This window comes from Hyla sarda, chromosome 1 (assembly GCF_029499605.1).
Source record: "Hyla sarda isolate aHylSar1 chromosome 1, aHylSar1.hap1, whole genome shotgun sequence".
NCBI lineage: Eukaryota > Metazoa > Chordata > Amphibia > Anura > Hylidae > Hyla > Hyla sarda.
The window spans coordinates 462,377,424-462,397,282 of record NC_079189.1 but is presented as its reverse complement, the minus strand read 5'-3'; the positions used below and the strand labels follow the sequence as shown (position 1 = coordinate 462,397,282).

General features: G+C 43.7%; 1 protein-coding gene across 10 annotated transcripts in view; it reads left to right on the top strand.

Moving 5' to 3' along the window:
- LOC130284660 (vacuolar protein sorting-associated protein 33A) overlaps positions 1–19,220 on the top strand; it is a 253,616-nt gene extending 234,396 nt beyond the window's left edge. For all 10 annotated transcript variants that reach the window (XM_056535248.1, XM_056535228.1, XM_056535237.1 and 7 more), the window contains 6 exons: positions 12,793–12,919; positions 14,080–14,147; positions 15,871–16,008; positions 16,725–16,862; positions 17,357–17,525; positions 18,513–19,220. In XM_056535248.1, the coding sequence (XP_056391223.1) occupies positions 12,793–12,919; positions 14,080–14,147; positions 15,871–16,008; positions 16,725–16,862; positions 17,357–17,525; positions 18,513–18,706 (834 nt within the window). In that variant the 3' untranslated portion in view covers positions 18,707–19,220. The remainder of the gene's footprint in view (positions 1–12,792; positions 12,920–14,079; positions 14,148–15,870; positions 16,009–16,724; positions 16,863–17,356; positions 17,526–18,512) is intronic.
- The last annotated feature ends 639 nt before the right edge of the window (positions 19,221–19,859 follow it).

The following is a 19,859-nucleotide window of genomic DNA, read 5'->3' as shown; positions in this document are numbered from 1 at the left end:
TCCTTTTTTTTTTTTTTTTTTTTTTTTTTCTGTCCACGGTGCTCTCTGCTGACACCTCTGTCCATTTTAGGAACTGTCCAGAGTAGAAGCATATGCCCATAGCATATGCCCATATATCTTGTACATAGCTGATTCTGCAGCTATATAGCAGTGTGTGTGTGTGTGTGTGTGTGTGTGTGTGTGTGTTTTTTGTTTTTGCTTACTAATATCAACTGCTGTCTATTCTCTTCCTCTCCCTTCACTCAGGGAAATAGTTATAGGTGAAAAGGGGAAGACTCAACAGGGACACCTTTTAGAGAGTGAAGAAGAACCAGGGTCTGCAAGGGAAGAAATCGCCCAGGTTGTTTAGAGTGTGGAAAGAACTCTAGATAGAATCTGCCAGAGATGGAGTGGATTTAACACACAAAGGCAGCAACAGTATAGCTAGAGAGGAGAGAATCCAAGTCAGAATCTGCATGGGGAGAGATCTCTCACGCTCTTCAGTATCATGTCAGCATGTCTGTACAGAGGGAGAAGATCCATCGTGGGCTGTAGGAAGAGAAAGCAGTACAGGAATAAAGTGGTGTTAATACATGGGAGGTAGTAAAGGCAGCAGCATCCTGGACACCCAAGCCACATCCAGCATGTATTAGGTCATGTTGCCTCTCAGTTTTTGTCTGCATCTTCAGTCTTTCAGATATTTTTGCATGGAAAACAGATTATTTAAAAAAAAAAAAAAAAAAAAAGCAATTACTGACTTTTCTTTGTACATAAATAAATGGATTAATAAAGGACATGCCAAAACAAACAAAGTGTTATTTGGGTGAAGGTAGAGTAGGTTGTAAAAGAGAATGAAGAAATAAACATTGCAGACTCAAACTTAGTGGTCACCTTAAGTTCAAATGGGTTGTTGAAAGTCCAAAAGTAGTTGTGCTAAGCCTTTAAACATGTTGGAGGTACGTACTAAGACACATAGGGGGAGATTTATCAAAACCTGTCCAGAAGAAAAGTTGCCCAGTTGCCCATAGCAACAAATCAGCTTGCTTCTTTCATTTTTAACAAGGCCTGGGCAAAATGAAAGAAGCGATCTGGTTGCTATGGGCAACTGAGTAACTTTTCCTTTGCACAGGTTTTGATAAATCTCCCCCATAATGTGGTGTACAGATATGTTAGTGTGATAATTCAGCATTGCCCTGAAAACTAATTGTTTCCCCTTCGCCATGACAGCACCATCTGAGAGAGTAACTCTGCCCCTAGGCACAGGAAACCTGAGAATAAAAAGAAGAGACCTCCTCTCCAGAATCAGTGTGTTTCCTGTCCCTATGGAAGCCTGACTCAGCAGGAATCCCTGTCTCAGGTAGTGGAAGAATCTGGGGTGTGAGTGTAATTCCCCGTAGTTTCGGTGTTCCTCCTTTCCCCTGCATACCTCCCCCAGTGTGGTGAGGTTGCGGAGTCTGCGGCTACTTAGTAGTTCCGGATGCGGCTTTCAGGTAGGGAGCTCTGGTTGCCGGCGCATGCTCGTCAGGCTGGAACAGAAAGCGGAGGAGCAGCTGGTATTTCCTGTTCCTCCGCATGTGCACCTCGCTACATCCTGTTTGATGGAGGGACACAGGGCCTTGACGCTGCTTGGAGGATCTGACATTGGAGGGGTCAGGTGATCGGGACCCGGATCTGACGTCAGACACCGGCACAGCGGTACGGAAGTGTCTCCTGAATAGTATTTAGGAGGCCTCTGTGCAAAGCAGCGATCTCTTCGTGGTCCTAGCCAGCTAAGAAGTGTTGGCAAGTGGAAGACTCATCTCATCATGAGCTCTAACAAAGACCCCGTCCTCTGTACCTATTCCCTCCTTTTGGAATTCATATGCTTAGTCTGGTTTGTTTCTGTTTTTTGTAGGGTGATGTTACTAAAAATCTACAAAAAAAAAGGGACTAAGCTGCCACAGGGATATGACACAGACTTATTCTTCCTGTGTAGTTGTAAAGTTTTTTTTTTTTCTACTGGGGTGCCATCTCTGCTATCTTCAATGCAGGAGATAAGAGTTCAGAATTCTTTAAAATCTATGAATACCTCTGCACCCATTTCTGTGACTGCTCCTGACGCTCCTGTGGGTGATGCTTCGCGCAGTACAGGCTCAGAAGAGGGAATTATCCTGGGATCTGCGGAATCAGTTGACGAGTCCTTATCTGCGGAAGATTCTATGTCTGGGAGACCTTTTTTTTTTTTTCTAGCAGAGGACACTGATAGCCTTGTCAAAAGCATAAGACATACCATGAATATTGAGGACCCCAAACGGGTCAAATCTGTACAGGATATCATGTTTGAGGGTTTGGAGCCAAAAAAAGTGAAGGGTGTTTCCAGTACATAGAATAATTACTTCTCTAATTAAGAAAGAATGTGGTAATCCGTATAGAAATTATTATTTTTTTTTTTTTTTTTTTTTTAAACCAAAGAGCAAATACCCGTTTGACACAGATCTAGTTTCCTGGGAGTAGGTTCTGAAAATTGATGCCTCTATATCTATCTATGAAAGGAGCACTTCCAATGGAAGATCTTGGGCTTCTAAAGGATCCTATGAACAAAAAATCTGATTCCTTTTTGAAGCGTGCATAGGAAGCTTCTACGGCTTGCTTTAAACCTAATCTCGCAGCCTCCTGGGTAGCTAGATCTATGCTAATCTGGTTTGACCAGTTGTCTATGGACATTCAAAATAATGTCCCTCATGAGCAATTGTTGTCTTCTGTCCCATTAATTAAAAAATCTGCAGCATTTTTGGCAGACGCCTTTTCTGATGCTTTAAGGCTGTCTGCCAGATCTGTGGCAATATCCAACTCTGGTCGTAGGGCCCTCTGGTTAAAAAATTGGTCAGGGGAGGTTAGTGCCCAGAATAAGCTATGTGCCCTGCCTTGTGAGGGCTATCTTCTGTTTGGTCCCCTTCCATCAGAAATCTTATAGAAGGCCAGTGACAGGAAGAAAAATTTCCCTACTCCCCCTCCCTTCAGACCTCATAGATCCTATTTTTCCCATGGGAAAACCAGAGGTCAGACCCACAAATCTGGAGAATCCTCCAGATGGTCGATTTCCCAAGAAATCTAAAGGATACCTGTTTAACCAGCTGTCCTCTACAGCTAAAAAACCGGGTCAGCAGTGACTGTTTAGTTCGAGTCAGTGGCAGGCTGAGAAAGTTATTTTCAGAGTGGGAGCAATTTCAAACAGCTCCTGGGTCTTAAACACTATGAAAAAAACTGTCTTTCTCTAGAATTTCTCAGTAGAATTTCAAGGCCGCTACAGTTGAATCTCCTAGCCTGTCGGGATGGCACGGTAAACTATCTAGACAGAAAAGTTTGTTTATCTTGAGGCTCAAGATTCGCTTCAATGGTGGCTAATATAATCAAATCTTGCAAAAGGTCTGGACTGGTTAAAGGGGTATTCCAGGCAAAAACTTTTTTTTTTATATATCAACTGGCTCCGGAAAGTTAAACAGATTTGTAAATTACTTCTATTAAAAAATCTTAATCCTTCCAATAGTTATTAGCTTCTGAAGTTTTCTGTCTAACTGCTCAATGATGATGTCACGTCCCGGGAGCTGTGCATGATGGGAGAATATCCCCATAGGAGCTGGACAGCTCCCGGGACGTGAGTCATCAGAAAGCAGTTAGACAGAAAACAGCAACTAAACTTCAGAAGCTAATAAATCCAGAGCCAGTATATATATATATATAAAAAAAGTTTTGGCCTGGAATACCCTTTTAACAAAAGATCCAAGGATCCTGACCACAGATGCCAGCCCCTGGGGTTGGGGGGCTCACATAGAAAATCTAAATCTTCAAGGTCCCTGGGAAGTTCAAGAAAAATCTCTATCGTCAAATGCAAAAGAACTGTCAGCTGTCTATCACAGCCTATTACAGGCTCAGCATCTGTTATCAAAGCAATGTTAAGGTCTTCTCGGCCAACTCTACCACGGTTGCGGTTATAGACAGATGGAACAACAAGAAGAGAATCCCTAATGCATATCTGTACCCAGATTTTTATGGTTTGCAGAAATCAATCTTCATTCTTTGTCCGCAGTACATCTAAAAGGGTCCTTAAATACAAAAGCAGATTTTCTCAGCAGACACAAACTTTGCCAGGGAGAAGGGACTTTGGATCCCCAGATCTTCAGAAAGATATGTAATCTCTGGGGTACTCCACAAATGGATCTCTTCGCAACAAGAGAAAACCGTCAGGTAAAGAAGTTTTGTTCATTAAATCCCTGGGCAGTGGACGCCTTAACTCAAACATGGAATTGGGACTTGGCATATGACTTCCCCCCACTACAGCTAATTCCCAGAGTAATCCGGAGATCAGGATGGACAAGGCCAGAGTAATTCTACTAGCTCCCTTTTGGCCACGCAGGGCCTGGTTTTCCTCTCTAAGGAAACTGGCACAATCGGATCCGTGGGTCCTTCCAGAAACGCAAGACTTTCTGATGCAAGCCCCAGTTTCTCATCCTTTTCATAAAGAACCTCCACCGGACGGCTTGGCCTTTGAAAGGATTGTATTGAAAAGTAAGGGTGTTTCTGACTGTCATCACTACCCTCCAGGCTAGTAAGAAGCCAAGTACCTACAAAATCTATTTTAAGATCAGTTTTTAGTTTTTTTTGTCTTTCCTAGAAGAATCTTTTTCTGAAAAATCTATTCCCAATATTCCCAGAATATTAGATTTTTTGCAGGCTGGCTTAGAGAAGGGGTTAAAGCTTGCAACGTTAAAAGTCCAGGTTTCAGCTTTAGGTGCCCTTTATAATGAAAAAATTGCAGATCATTCATGGATAGTCAGATTCTTTAAAACAGTCAATAGACTCTCTGTGCATAATTTTCCTAGGGCCCCTTCTTGGGAATTGTCCCTGGTTCTGAGAGCTTTTTTGTCAGAACCTTTCGAATCAATCGACACTATTCCTTTTAAAAACGGTCTTAATGGTTGCAGTCACTTCGGCCAGGAGAGTAGGGGATCTGTCTCCTCTTTCCAGCATAGAACCTTACACTAAAATCCTAGAGGATAGTATAGTGTTTTACCCAGATCCTGCTTATCTCCCTAAAGTAGTCTCTACTTGTGGTCGTGGCTTAGATGGAAACGTACTTACCAATATTGTTCTAGCAACCTAACCTATCGGTCTGTGGTGTGCCAAAACCGTAAAGCGTGGGCACGCCTATAGAGGGCATGCCCCATGGAATGTCTTTGATAAAGGAGGGCTTGGGTGGGTTACGCACAACGCCACATATGCCCTGATTGAGGTGAGAGGGGGGGTATTTATAGGAGACAGCCCCTCCCACAAATATAGCCCAAGAGCTTTAACACTTGTGGTCGTGGCTTAGATGGAAACTTTCTTACCAACCTTGTTCTAGCAACCTAACCTATCGGTCTGTGGTGTGCCAAAACCAGAAAGCGTGGGCACGCCTATAGAGGGCAAAAGACACATGATTTAGGGAAAGTGTTTTATTTATTTGTTCAACAGTTTACAACGCCAAGTAAGTAAAGACCTGGGCAACCTCGACATGAGGGTCAGGTATGTAGCGAGCAAAGCAGAACGAATTCCACCTGCCCTTTGATGAAAGAATATCCCGATGTAGTTATTGGATCGTGCCCCAATGCCGCCACTAGAGTGCGTATATGTTTGACGAAAGCGGCTGTTTAAAGCGGCAGGCTACCGACCGGGAGTAGTGGGCTGTTGTGAGGTGCGTGCTGGTGTGCTAACTGTAGACTATCCAATACCGACACTGGACACCACGCATGCTGGGAAGTATGTCACTTGGACATCATGCTTTGAGGTTTTAGTGGACAGGAGTGTGAGCACCTGATTGTTACCCCTGCGTGTCAACTTCCCCTTGTTTAACCCCTGTCCTGAAGTAGAAGAGCATGTAAACTCACCGGGCCGCAAGAACCCGTAAAACCCTAGATACATGGCTGCCTTTATGGTAAGACTGAGGGGTAAGCCAAATGGGGACGTGTCCAGCATATCCGACATACCCCTGAAGAGTTCACTGGAGACAGGAATACGAGTGAGCGCCCTGCCAGGGGCCACATTACTAATCCCTCTGAGAATGGCTTTAATGGGATGTGCTGAAAACAAAGAAGGCCTACCGGGGTGCTGCATGGACATAAAATGCTGCACACCTGCCAAATAATTCTTGACAGTACTGTGTGATAGTGATGAAGCAGAGTGGCAAAAAGCGACAAAGCTAAGTAGTGACGATATGTAATCAGTGTTCTCCTCTGGATGTGTGGAGAGGAACCTCTGGCAAGTGTCCCAACCTAGCTGATAGCAGGACATTGTTCTGGCCGAGAGGGAACTGGTGATGAGTTCGTTTGCCAGCCATCTATACTGGCTTAACCCAGCACCAGCGACTGGAACGGGGGTACCGCTGTGCCCGTGGAATCCGCGTCTGGTGCCACCTGAAAGAAAAGACTGATTTTATTTCTTGACAGGGCGTCAGCTGCTATATTATGCGACCCTTCTAAGAACTGGGCCGTAAACTGAAAGTTGTGCTCTAACGACAACTGCACTAGCCTCCTGAGGAACCTCATGACCTGTGAGGACCTGGACCTCCCTTTGTTTAGAATCTCCACCGTAGCAGAATTGTCACAAATGGAGGTTACCAACTGTCGAGACCAGCTGTCGCCCCAGACCTGCGCTGCAACCACTATGGGAAAGATCTCGAACAGTGCAGAGCACGTTGACCCGGGGATGCTACTGACCTGCACTGGCCATTGATCGGCTACCCAATGGTTACCGAAAATGGCCGCGAACCCCAACGATGAGGATGCGTCCGTGAATACCCTAGGAGAGCAATCTTTTTCTATAGGCGTGAAAAAAAGGACACTCCATTCGAGGAGTCCAGGAACTCCTGCCACATGATTAAATCTTCCACTGCCTCGTGACCGATGTGAATGACACTGTCCTGGCAAGGACCCGCAGACAAAAGTGCCAGGAGCCACGACACGAACGAACGCCCCTGAGAAATGATCCTCATCGCGAATGCCAGCATGCCCAGAAGGCTCTGTAACTCCACCCTAGTGGTTACTTGAGAACGGGTGAACCTACCAATCACCGCTCTGATCCTGTCTAATTTCTTTTGAGGAGCCTGGCCTCCATCTTGGTTCCATCTAATACTACCCCTAAAAACGTGAGTGACCCAGTCGGCCCCTCTATTTTGTTGGTTGACACAGGGATGCCCTGTCTGTCAAAAAGCTGCAGTCCTTCCTTTAACTGGTATGGACAAACCCCTGGTGGCTCAAACAGTAAGAAGTTGTTGTCCAAGTAGTGCAACATGTGTTTGCAACCCACCACTTTCTCCAGTGCCCAGTGAAGGGCTATGGCCAGTTGGTCAAAGAGCCATGGGCTGCTCTTTGACCCGAATGTGAGCCTCACCGCAAAGTAATACTTATCCATCCACTTGATGCCGTACCACTGCCATAGTTCCTGTTTCACTGACAACAATTTAAAAGCATCTGCTATGTCAATTTTGGACAAGGAAACCCCTGCGCCCAGCTGCAGGATTATCTGGATGGCCTGATATATGGAGGCGTACTTCATCCCAAACTCCTCAGATGGAATTAGGGAGTTGAGGCTGGGGACTATGGAGGAATGAGGCACCGACATATCATAAATAAGACTCCTTTTATTATTAAACTTCACGACCACAATGCCAATGGGGCTCACCCTCCAAGCGTCAAATGGAGGTGACGAGAGAGGCCCGATGACGAAGCCCTTGTTAACCTACGCCTGAAGCAGTTCCTTCACTGTGTCCGGGTCGTGGGAGGCGGACCTGAGGTTGTCTCACTCGTAGGTGGACTGGGGTAGGGCTATTAAACCCGTATGGAATCCTTGACGGAAACCGTCCAACAGCCACTTCACCCATCCTTAGTTGTGATGTGTCCCCAGAATCCTGCCCAGGGCCGACACACGGACCACGCCTAGTCACGCCTGGGAGAACCTCTGGGGGCGGACCGCCCTCGGATGGGCTCGGTAACAGTTGAACCACACGTGGAGGAGCCTACACTGATTGTAATTACACGTAGAGGTGTTGAAATTATTGCAACTCTGATTTCGCCCTAGGTAACGGACCGGTCTCCCCAACTTGTCGTTGCTCGGCATGCTCTTCGGGCCCATGCATGCCAACGTGCCAGCGCCCCTTCCCACCGGGGCCTCCTTGGGGTCGAGGTCGCACCAAGCCGCCATGTGGGAAATGGACTGACCCGTAACTCCCTCAAGCCCGCAAAGTGCTGACAGAAGATTTCCGGGTCCACTCTAGACCAGTCCGTCACGTAAGCAAACTGAGCCAAGGTGGCCGCTGCCTTGGCTGAAAACAACTTATGGTAGTCATAATATGCTGTGTCACCATATCTGTAGCCCAGATCGGTGACGTTGAGCAGGTAAGCGTCCAGCTCCTCTCTCCTGTCAGGCCTCATGGTGCATATAACATTGCGGTACATGCTAAATCCTATAACAAATTCCGGAATCGTTAGCTTCCGTTTTAAGTCTAGCGTCCTTGCTTTTGAACATTACTGAAAGTTCTCCACATGACACGACCCTGGTCTGTGACGTCATGGGTGGCGATCAGCAAGGACGCCAAGTTGACGTCTCTACCCTCCAAAATGTCCTTCTTGAGGGTAGGACTTATGTAATGAGCTTGGCTGACTCGAGGTGGTTCCAGCATCCTACCTGAGGTGCCCACCTGAGGACCGGGCGCGACTGGTACCAGCTGGAAACAAGGCTCCGGGACCTGCTGAGCAGGGGCCTGTATCGTGGCTGCTGCCACAGCCTGCGCGGCCTGCGCCCTGTCCATAGAGTCCATCCTGTCCTGAAAGCCTTTTTTTTTTTTTTTTTTTATTTGCTCTGAGGAAGAGTCAGTAACCAGTCCAAGACGTGCGTTGCTCTGAAGATGTATCAGCAACAACATAACTAACCGTAACTAGACTGCTCTGAAGACGAGTCAGTAGACAGACATGAGTTGTGCGTTTGCTCTGAGGATGTGTCAGTAACAATATGACTGAAAATTTCAATGTAAAACCACTCGGGAGAGAAGTTCGGAACTGACCAGTGAGTTGCTCTGAAGACGTGTCAGTAACAACATGGTCCTATCAATCGGTACTAGACTGCTCTGAAGACGAGTCAGTAGATAGTCAGATAACACACATTGCCCTGAAGATGTGTCAGTAACAAGCTTGTATTCTATAAGTAAGTAGACTATTCTGAAGACGAGTCAGTAGTCAGCTGCTGTGGCACCTTGTTCTGAAGATGAGTCAGTAACAAGTGATCATGCCCTGAACCCCCAGACCGCTCTGAAGATGAGTCGGTACAGTCGGACTGGTGAATATTGCTCTGAGGACGTGTCAGTAACAATATATCTGGCCAGTGACCCCATCCCTTCTTTTTTTTTTTTTTTTTTTTCTTAACTTTAGCAACTGCTACCAAATTGCAGGTGCTACCTGTCCTGAACCCACCCACCCAATACCATACACATTTAAGTAAAATAAAACAATTAAAACCCACCTTCCGTATATCCAAAGGACAGCAGGTGTAGACACGCGGGAAACTATAACATAACAAACATGACAGTAACGTTTACAATGTGACCAGGTGACAGCCTGATGTTTGCCTCAAACTCCTTAGACCCCTAAAACCTGGTTGCTTAGAGAAGGAGTCAGTGGGGTTGCCCGTGAGAACTGAGCCCCAACCTGCTTCCCAGGGGTCCCTGAGCACGAAGGGTTAACTGACTCTGAAACATGTAACCATCAGTTTAATTATGGCAGTGCTCTGAGGATATAACATCAGTACTGCCTGTGACTGCAGCCTGGAGCACCTGGACAATAAGGAGTTAATCGGGCTGAATGAGAGTAACTTATACTGTTTATGTGTTTGAGACATTGGACATGTACACTGTTGCTATGGGGTCCTGCAGAGGTCGCCACCATAAGCATGTGCATAGCAGAACAAGTTGTAATTTCAGCGCTGCATCCATACACCACTCACTGCAGCTGCCTGGCACCACAGTAAGTAATGATGCACAGCGCTGCCTGAGCCTCAACCCGACTCGGCGTGAGCCGCAGCGTGAGGTTCCTAACCCCTCCCCTGAAGCCACGCCCCCCACAGAGGAAACCAGACGCACCCTCCAGCCTCCCCAGCCAGGAGCGCGACCGCCGGGTGTGCACAAGTGCTGAGCGGCATCTCCGCTCCACCACCATGCTATACCGGCAGCTCCTGACCCGCCGGGGAGTCGAAACGCTGCACCCATGCAAGACACACTGGATGACCCGGGGTCCCGTAACCAGTAAGTTCGCGCCGGGAGCCCGCCCCTGTGTGCAACACGTGGGTGTCTCCCTGCTGCCGTGCGCAACCGGAGGTCTCGGCAGCAGGGGAGACCATGAACACCGGGGTGAGGCACACAAGGAAAAGGACATGTGGGCATAACATAGCATGCTGCGGCAGGGACCCCCAGGTTTAGGCAGCTGGCACATCGGCCAGTGCGAATACAGACAAGCGGTACCAGGGCCAAAACGGCGCTTACCTGACTAATCGCCGAAGCGCACTGTAACTGTACACACTGAGCAAATACACGTGGAACACACCGGGGAACGTAAGGACTCACTGCAGTGTAAACACTGCACAACGCCACATACGGCCTGATTGAGGTGAGAGGGGGGGTATTTATAGTAGACCGCCCCTCCCACAAATATAGCCCAAGGGCTTTAACACTTGTCATGTTTCTCAAAATCTAGTTCTGCCCTCCTTCTGTGATCAACCATCTAATGACAGAGAGCTTTCCCTAGATGTTAGACAGTGTGTCCTCCAATATCTAGACAGAACTAAAGATTTCAGGAAATCCTCAACTTTGTTTGTTCAGTTCCCAGGAAAAAATTAAGGTAGCAAAGCTTCTAGAAATACCTTAGCTAGACGGATCAGAAAATGCATTTCTCTAGCCTATTCAGCTTTAGGATTAGACCCTCTGCTTGGTCTTAAAGTCCACTCTACTAGGTCTGTGGCCTCATCTTGGGCTGAGAGGCGGGGTGCTTCTATAGTGCAGATCTGGGTAGCTGCCACGTGGTCTTCTCCACATACTTTCTTTCGTCACTACAGGGGGTATGTGGGTAGTTCCTCTTCTCTTACCTGTGGACACAAAGTCTTACAGTCTGTCATCCCACCCTAGGTTGTATCCCTGATATTCTCTCAGGTGGTGCTGTCATGGCGAAGGGGAAAGCCGGTAATTACTCACCGGTAATGTTGTTTCCCCGAGCCATGGCAGCACCATGGCATTCCCACCTTATGTTTATGGTGTTATTTTTTCCTACACTTGGGTTGGTGGTCACCTTTTTTGGTTATTAGGTTTCAATTTGTATATACCAATTTAAAGGGGTACTCCGGTGGCAAACTTTTTTTTTTTTTCTTTTTTTTTTTCTTTAAATCAACTGGTGCCAGAAAGTTAAACAGATTTGTAAATTACTGCAGTTAAAAAAAAATCTGAATCCTTCCAATACTTATTAGCTGCTGAATACTACAGAGGAAAATCTTTTCTTTTTGGAACCCAGAGCTCTCTGCTGACCTCACGAGCACAGTGCTCTCTGCTGACATCTCTGTCCATTTTAGGAACTGTCCAGAGTAGGAGAAAATCCCCATAGCAAACATATGCTGCTCTGGTCAGTTCCTAAAATGGACAGAGATGTCAGCAGAGGGCACTGTGCTCGTGAGAGAAAAGAAAAAAGATACTAGGTCACTTTCACAGATTTAGCAACTTGATATGGGGAAAAAAAGGGACGTATACCGGTGTAACCTGTGCCTTTATCTCATGTTAACAAGAGTGTGTAAGTGTGCAAGTGAACTGCTCACCTTGTTGTGTTACGCTCCGGGCACAACATTGAAAATCGCTGGGGGGGCGGGCGTAGGTATCAGCAGCCCGTGTCCGTCCGTGCCTGGAATCTTGGAGTGGTCGTAGAACTGGAGGGAACCACAACTTGCGGTGGTGTGGGGGAGAAAAAAAAACCCTTTCTCCGGCGCTTGCTGAAAGTCACTCCGTAATGATTATTTCAGACTCGAAAATTTCATCCCATTTTGTACGAATAAAACGCTTATTACTTCTACCTCTTTGGTTTTTGTTTTATCTTAACCCCCCCACCCCCACCCCACACTGCCGCAAGTTGTGGTTCCCTCCAGTTTCACAGGTTTAGGACATGGAGACATGGATATGTGCATTTTTATTTTATTTTTTTTTTGACAACTTGCTGTCTAAAGCTTCAGAATTGATGCCACTTATTTTGTGTATTCTGTTATTTATATGAATGTTACAGATTTCATGTAAAAAGTAAACTGTTGTTTTTTGGGTTCATTGACCATATCTGTGACTTGAGGCAGGTTAATTCCATCTTGTCCTATTATCCAGTTTAAATACTTACCCCGAACAAGAGACTTGTCTGTAAAAGGTGATAATGAGATTGAATGCCCCACTGAAATTGATGGTTTAACAGCCAGGCCTCATTATCCACCTCATGCCAAGACTTGCCTGCCACGTCACACCGAGCTTTACGCATGTGATTGCCAGTTGTGTGTAGGGTAGAAGCCCTTAAATACTGAAATCAAAGGAATGTTTTTGAGATATATATATTTTATACAGTAAATGCCATTTATATATTTTGATCAACAATGTCAGTCTTTTTCCTGATCTCAAACTCACTATTTTCGGTTATTGAGTTTATAGAAATACAGTTTAATCTGAAATGTCATGTAACTTGCATTTTTCTCTGCTATCTGTTGAACCTTTTTTTCCTTATTATTTTTTGCATGAAGGGAAGGCACAATGCCAAAACAGTGGGGGAAATCAAACAATTTGTCTCTCAACTACCCCATATGCAAGCCGAGCGGGCATCTTTAGCAAATCACACGTCTATCGCTGAACTCATAAAGGATATAACCAGTAAGAGACCACTTCTTTTTTTATTTAATTTTTTTATTAACTTAATTTTTTTTACAAAAAAATAAATCAAATATATTAAACGGCATGTATTTATTATTTATTATTATTATTTTATTTTTTTTTTTCTCCAGTTGAAGTGCAATACGTTTGCCTACTCTACTGCTTCCCATCTAGGGTGCCTCCAGCTGCTGCAAAACTACAACTCCCAGCATGCCCGGACAGCCATTGGCTGTCTGGGCATGCTAGGAGTTGTAGTTTTGCAACAGCTGGAGGCACCCTGGTTGGGAAACACAGGTCTACTCAATGAATACAGTATGTAATATCCTCACCCAACCTAATAGTGGTATAAACAGTTTGTTTTTTTTAATTATATTACAGAAAATAAATGGCATCTAAACATCACATACACTGTATGCAAGGATGTGGGGTATCTTTGTTGCCATTATTAGGGTTTTACAACATATTGAAAAGCAAGTGTTGCGAATGGCTAAAATTATAGGGGTTTTCTATATACAGGCATCTCTGTACTGTTTGAGATAGATATTAAATACTTACTTATACTAATTCCCCCATGTGCCTGATTTTGTTTTGCCCTGTTGCCGTGGGTTACGACCATCTTAGGGGATTTAACATAACTGTCAGGCATGCTCAGTTCTCCTAAATGTTGCTTGTTGGTCTCTACTGGGTATCGCAAGGAAGGAGGATTGTGGGAAAGTGTCTGCTTTTGCTGCCTCACAACATAAGGGTCAGAGGTCAGAGTTCAGAGAAGAAACCAGGAAGTGATCAGGAAAGCAGGAAGTGGGAGGGGGTGAGGGAGTGGCAGATGGTCTGTTATTACTATATTGATATTTCAGACACTTGCAGAAGTCTATGCGGGAGATTTATCAAAACCTATGTAGAGGAAGAGTGGTGCAGTTGCCCATAGAAACCAATCAAATAGTTTCTTTCCATATTTCCCAGGCCCCTTTAAAAATGAAAGAAGCAATCTGATTGGTTGCTATGGGCAACGGCACCACTCTTCCTCTACACAGGTTTTGATAAATCTCCCCCTGTATGAGGAAATTTCGAGTATTTTAGACTGACAAGAAAAGTGGCAAATGTAAATGTTCTGCATTTCTAATAAAACCTTACTATACATTATTCTATACCTTTCACTGCAGCGTCGGAAGCTTTTTTTGATAATTTGACAGTGGAGCAAGAATTCATGTCTGGCTTTGATACTGATAAGGTTGGTATACGTTTATTCTCTAAATGGCATTATTTACTAGAATTATAAGAATACGTCTTGCCTTTTTTATGGACTGCAATAGGGAATGCTTTAATATTAGGCACACAATACAGAAGAAAGAAGGAATAAGAAAAGAAAAAAAGCCATTAGGTGAAACCTATAGAACTTCTGTTTCTTGTTATTTATCGTTTTTTATAATGTTTGAAGTGGTGCTCTGGTGGGAAAAAAAACCTTCCCTTTTTTTTTCCCCCCATATAAACTGGCTCCTGAAAGTCAAACAGATTTGTAAATTAGTTCTAATAAAAAAAAAGTCTTAACTCAACTTCCTTTGTAGTATACAGCAGCTGATAAGTACTGGAAGGATTATTTTCTGTCTGACCACAGTGCTCTCTGCTGACACCTCTGTCTGTGTCAGGAACTGTCTAGAGTAGGAGTAAATTCCCCTAGCAAACCGCTTCTGCTCTGCACAGTTCCTGACATGGACAGAGGTGTCAGCAGAGAGCACTGTGGTCAGACAGAAAATAACTCTACGTTCTCTGTAGTATACAGCAGCTGATAAGTACTGGAAGGATTAAGATTTTTTTTTTTTTTAATAGAAGGAATTTACAAATCTGTTAAACATTTTCACTTATTAATTAAATATATATATATATATATATATATATATATATATATATATATATATATATATATATATATATATATATATATATATATATTAATATAATATATAATTTTTTTTTTTTTTTTTTTTTTTTTCAAAATCAACTAGTGCCAGAAAGTTAAAGGGTCCATTCACACTACAGAAATGGGTGAAATCCCCTTGCAGCCACCTTCCATTGGTTTTTAAAGGATTCCGCTGTGTATTTCACACTGCACAATTTACACCTGGGGAATTCAGTGGAGGAATCCCACTATATTTTTTTAATGGGATTTGTTTTTTCCGCCACTTACCGTATTTCCACAGGTAAATTTTGTGTGAAATAAGCACTGATTCTGGGTGGTGCTGATTCTGGATTGTGCAAACGGAATATGAGCACGTGGAGTGCTTTCCTATTTGTCACATATAATCTGTGAAAATGTTTACCGCAGAGAAGCGACCAAATAGTAGTTGGTATAAAGTGGGGCAGATGCCTTTTGTATTGGCAGTTCTGCCACATTTTTGCCACTTTAGTTAAATACTCCAATTTTTATTATTTTTGTTATAAATGGGGTTGTAGGAAAGCAGCTGATAAGTACTGGAAGGATGAAGATTTTTCTACAAATATAATTTACAAATCTATAACTTTCTGACTTCAGTTGATTTGGGGGGGAAAAAAACTTCTAGGGGTTGGAGCAGTGGTCTTCAAACTGTGGTCCTCCAGATGTTGCAAAACTACAACTCCCAGCATGCCCGGACAGCCGTTGGCTGTCCGGGCATGCTGGGAATTGTAGTTTTGCGACATCTGGAGGGCCACAGTTTGAAGACCACTGGGTTGGAGCATGGAAATGTGCAGGAAATAGGGGGGGGGGGGCAGACGGGGAGTTCTTGGGAAGGGATTTCCTTAAGCTCTTTTAAGTAGTTGCACCTTAATGTATCATTTATTTCTGTTTGTCACTTACTGCATTTGTATTAATAAAGTTTTTCTGATAATAAAAAAAAAAAAATACACACACGTGTGTGCCTTGATGGTGTGAGCTGGGCCGTGCATCTAAGTTGTTCCTTGTCTTTTACTTTAATCAGATCAATCCATACATAGAAGACTGTATTGCCAAAAAAGATCCCTTATTAAAGATATTAAGACTTGTCTGCCTCCAGTCTGTGTGTAATACGGGTCTGAAGCAAAAAGTGCTGGACTTTTACAAGAAAGAGATTCTACAGGTATAAGAAAGTGACTTGTGTGTCTGCCAGATATTCTCCCACTATGTTTATTTTGGGGGGAGATTTATCAAAATCTGTCCAGAGGAAAAGTTTCTGAGTTGCCCATAGCAACCAATCAGATCGCTTCTTTCATTTTTGAAAAGGCCTCTGAAAATCGAAAGAAGCTATCTGATTGGTTGCTATGGGCAACTCAACCACTTGTCCTCTGGACAGATTTTGGTAAATCTCCCCCCATATGAACAGTTCCCACTTCCTATATTGATGCCGTTTTTGGATTTAGTTGTTTAAATTATTAATAGTCCAAAGAAATATAATTCAGTTACATCTTTTCACTCTTCGGGGGAGATTGATCAACAACAGTGCAAAGGAAAAGTTGCTTAGTTGCCCATAGCAACCAATCGGATCACTACTTTCATTTCGCAGAGGCCTTGTTAAAAATGAGAGAAGCGATCTGATTGGTTGCTATGGGCAACTTTTCCTCTCAACAGGTTTTGATAAATCTCCCCCTTCATGTTCATGCTTGGATTTCGCAATACCTTTTTTACAATTTAGCAAAGTGAGAAGCTTTTACCGCGGACTAGTTTAACCCCTTATGGCCAGTGTATTTTTTTCATGTTCGAAGTTTTTCTACCCTCTAAATCAGTAGTTACCTGTGTTGTCTTTTTCTTACATTGTTTGTTTCCAGTGTAGCCTATACTGTACGCTTTGCTTTGCAGACCTACGGGTATGAGCATTTATTGACTCTGCACAATCTGGAAAAGGCTGGGCTTTTAAAAGCACAATCGGGCAGTAGGAATAACTACCCAACCATCAGGAAAACCCTGCGCCTCTGGATGGATGATGTGAATGAGCAGGTGACGCCAGATTTATGTATTAATTAACTTGGAAATTATTTGTGTTAAAAGTTATCAGAATACTTGCTGATGTATTCAGAACATGGTAGTTATGTACTTGGATTCAGATGCTCAAGGCGACATGTGCCTCAGACTCGGGCTTTGTAAATCTATCTGCTTTTCTCTACAGCAGTGCAAAACTACAACTCCCATCATGCCCAGATAGCCTTTGGTTGTAGTTTTGCAACAGCTGGAGGCACCCTGATTGGGAAGCACGGCTGTAGACCCCTCCAGAGGACCATTCTCAATAGAAGAACCACTGTTAACTCTTATATTTTTCTGTTGCTTTTTCCTCTCCACCACAGGATAGTGTTCAGTGAAGCTCCTCTTTCTCCCCACTAGTCATATTGTGGCAGTTTCAGCACAAAGCATTGAGGACTGTTTTTGTAAAATGTTGCAGGGAATGAACTTTTTTTAAATGTCCCCCTTTGTTTTTCCCCATCTCTTACACCTAGAATCCTAATGACATCTCCTATGTGTACAGTGGGTATGCCCCACTCAGTGTTCGTCTGGCACAAGTCCTGGTTCGTCCAGGATGGAGAAGCATTGAGGAAGTTCTTAAACTCCTTCCTGGTCCTCAGTTTGAAGAGCGGCAGTCCCTACCAGCTGGTCTTATGAAGAAACGTAAGTTAGACATTTATCCACCAATAAAATAAGCTCTGTGATGTTTAGGTGTCTCGGTTAACATGCAGACTATGTATATATGCAAATACACACAGATCAGTCATTAATAAAACCACTGACTGGTAAAGTAAATTACTTTAACTCAAGACATCTGTACCTGTCAAGGGGAGAAACATATTTGGCCACAGGTGAACAGTCAGGTGAAATGTTAGAAGTAGGAACAATGGGCAAGCGTAAGGATCTGAGCAGCTTTGGTAAGGGCCGATTGATGGCTAGACAACTGGGTCAGTAAACGTGTATAATTTTAGGTAATGCCCACTAATATAATCATCAATTATATCAATATACCTACTGGGACACTAACCAGTCCTGCAGCAACATCAGCTTGTCCATGGGTCATGGACAAGAGATGACTCATGGACAAGGCTGCAGGAGCAGGTGCATCTATCACCTCCCTCCACCACAAGGGAGGGACATGCCCACCTCCCCTGAGAGGAATGTTAAGTGTCTATTCACACGGTGGAATTTGCGCTTGCGAAATTCTGCGTCAGATTAAAGCCCATAGACTTCTATGGGATTCCGCACTCCAATTCACACTTCTGAAATTCCGCTTGCGGAATTTCAGAAGTGTGAATGGGAGTGTGGAGTCCCATAGAAGTCTATGGGCTTTAATTTGAGGCAGAAATTCTGCCATGTTAATAGACCCAAACACTGTGAGCTAATGAAAATAGGTATTTTTATAATAAATATATGTGATTGAGGCATAAAAATTAGATGTACATGGTCAGGATTTGGTATAAACTTATTTTTTGTGGTATCTGATTGGTATGCTTTAACCCCGAGAACTATTAGTGTAAAATAAATAAATACTTTTGCAAGACATAAATATATGTAAAGTTCTTTGGCTTTTGTTTGCGTATGTAGTCTATTGTCTAAGAAATGTGGCACATTTTTTAAAATATATATACATGTATATTTATTTTCCAGGTCAACAAGGGGAGAACAAGGTGATGCTAATATTTTTTCTTGGTGGAGTGACCTTTGCAGAAATTGCGGCCTTGCGTTTCCTTTCTCAACTAGAGGATGGTGGCACAGAATACATCATTGCCACTACCAAACTGATCAATGGCACCACATGGATTAAATCGATAATGGAAAAGCTTGAGCCTCCGCCCTTCTGAATCAAATTCCTTTTATCTAGGAAATTCAACAAGACATTCCACTCCCGAAAAATTGCTAAAATTTAGTAAGACATGGGGAAAATACCATCCATGCAAGGATTATTGTAAGATGTGCTAACCATGGTAGGAGAAGTGGAATGCATATTATTCTATGCTCTGAATATTGCCGCGCTGTAAATAACCTGCAGTTTCAGTGGAACTTTGATCCAAAGACCCTGTAACTTCACCTCTGCTTGTTCCTCGTCTAAAGGAAAAGCAAACAAGTGTTGTGGTCTAATCGAACATAGAAAGCTCTGATATATTGGAGTTCACAACAAAAATGTGGATAATTGAATGGAGTTGAAACACTTTAACAGCCTAGCAGTGTGTATCTAATGGCTAAAAAAAAACAAAAGCAGCGGTTTTTACATTTTTATTTTTATTACTGAATGTGCAGCAACAACTTGTTATAGAGTAATAACTGATCTGTCTTTCACTACACCATGTTGCAAAATAACACATGCCTTTCAACTAACACCTGCAGCGCTTCTTTAAATTGTTCGTCATTTGCAAAAACATTTTATATAATGTAAAAAAAATAGCATATGTATATTTGTAATATACATTGGTTTAAAAATGTGTACATAAATAAAGGAAGTGTGGGAGGACAAGCGGGGGCTCTGTGCCCCGAGGACAAGTGAGGCTCTATGCCCCGAGGACAAGTTAGGCTCTATGCCCCGAGGACAAGTGAGGCTCTATGACACACTCCTGGCTTGCAGAGCTGGATGATTGACAAGTCAGGAGCCTGCACCGAGCCCTACTTGTCTGCCCAAGCTTCCTGTATTTGGTCTCCACTAGAGATGAGCAAATTTACAGTAAATTCGATTTGTCACGAACTGCTCGGCAGTTGATGACTTATCCTGCATAAATGAGTTCAGCTTTCAGGTGCTCCCGTGGGCTGGAAAGGGTGGATACAGTCCTAGGAGACTCTTTCCTAGGACTGTATCCATCTTTTCCAGCCCACCGGAGCACCTGAAAGCTGAACTAATTTATGCACGATAAGTCATCAACTGCCGAGCCGAGAAGTTCGTGACAAATCGAATTTACTGTAAATTCGCTCATCTCCAGTCTCCACACAGAAAAACACAGGCAATAGTTGCAGGGACAGAACTAA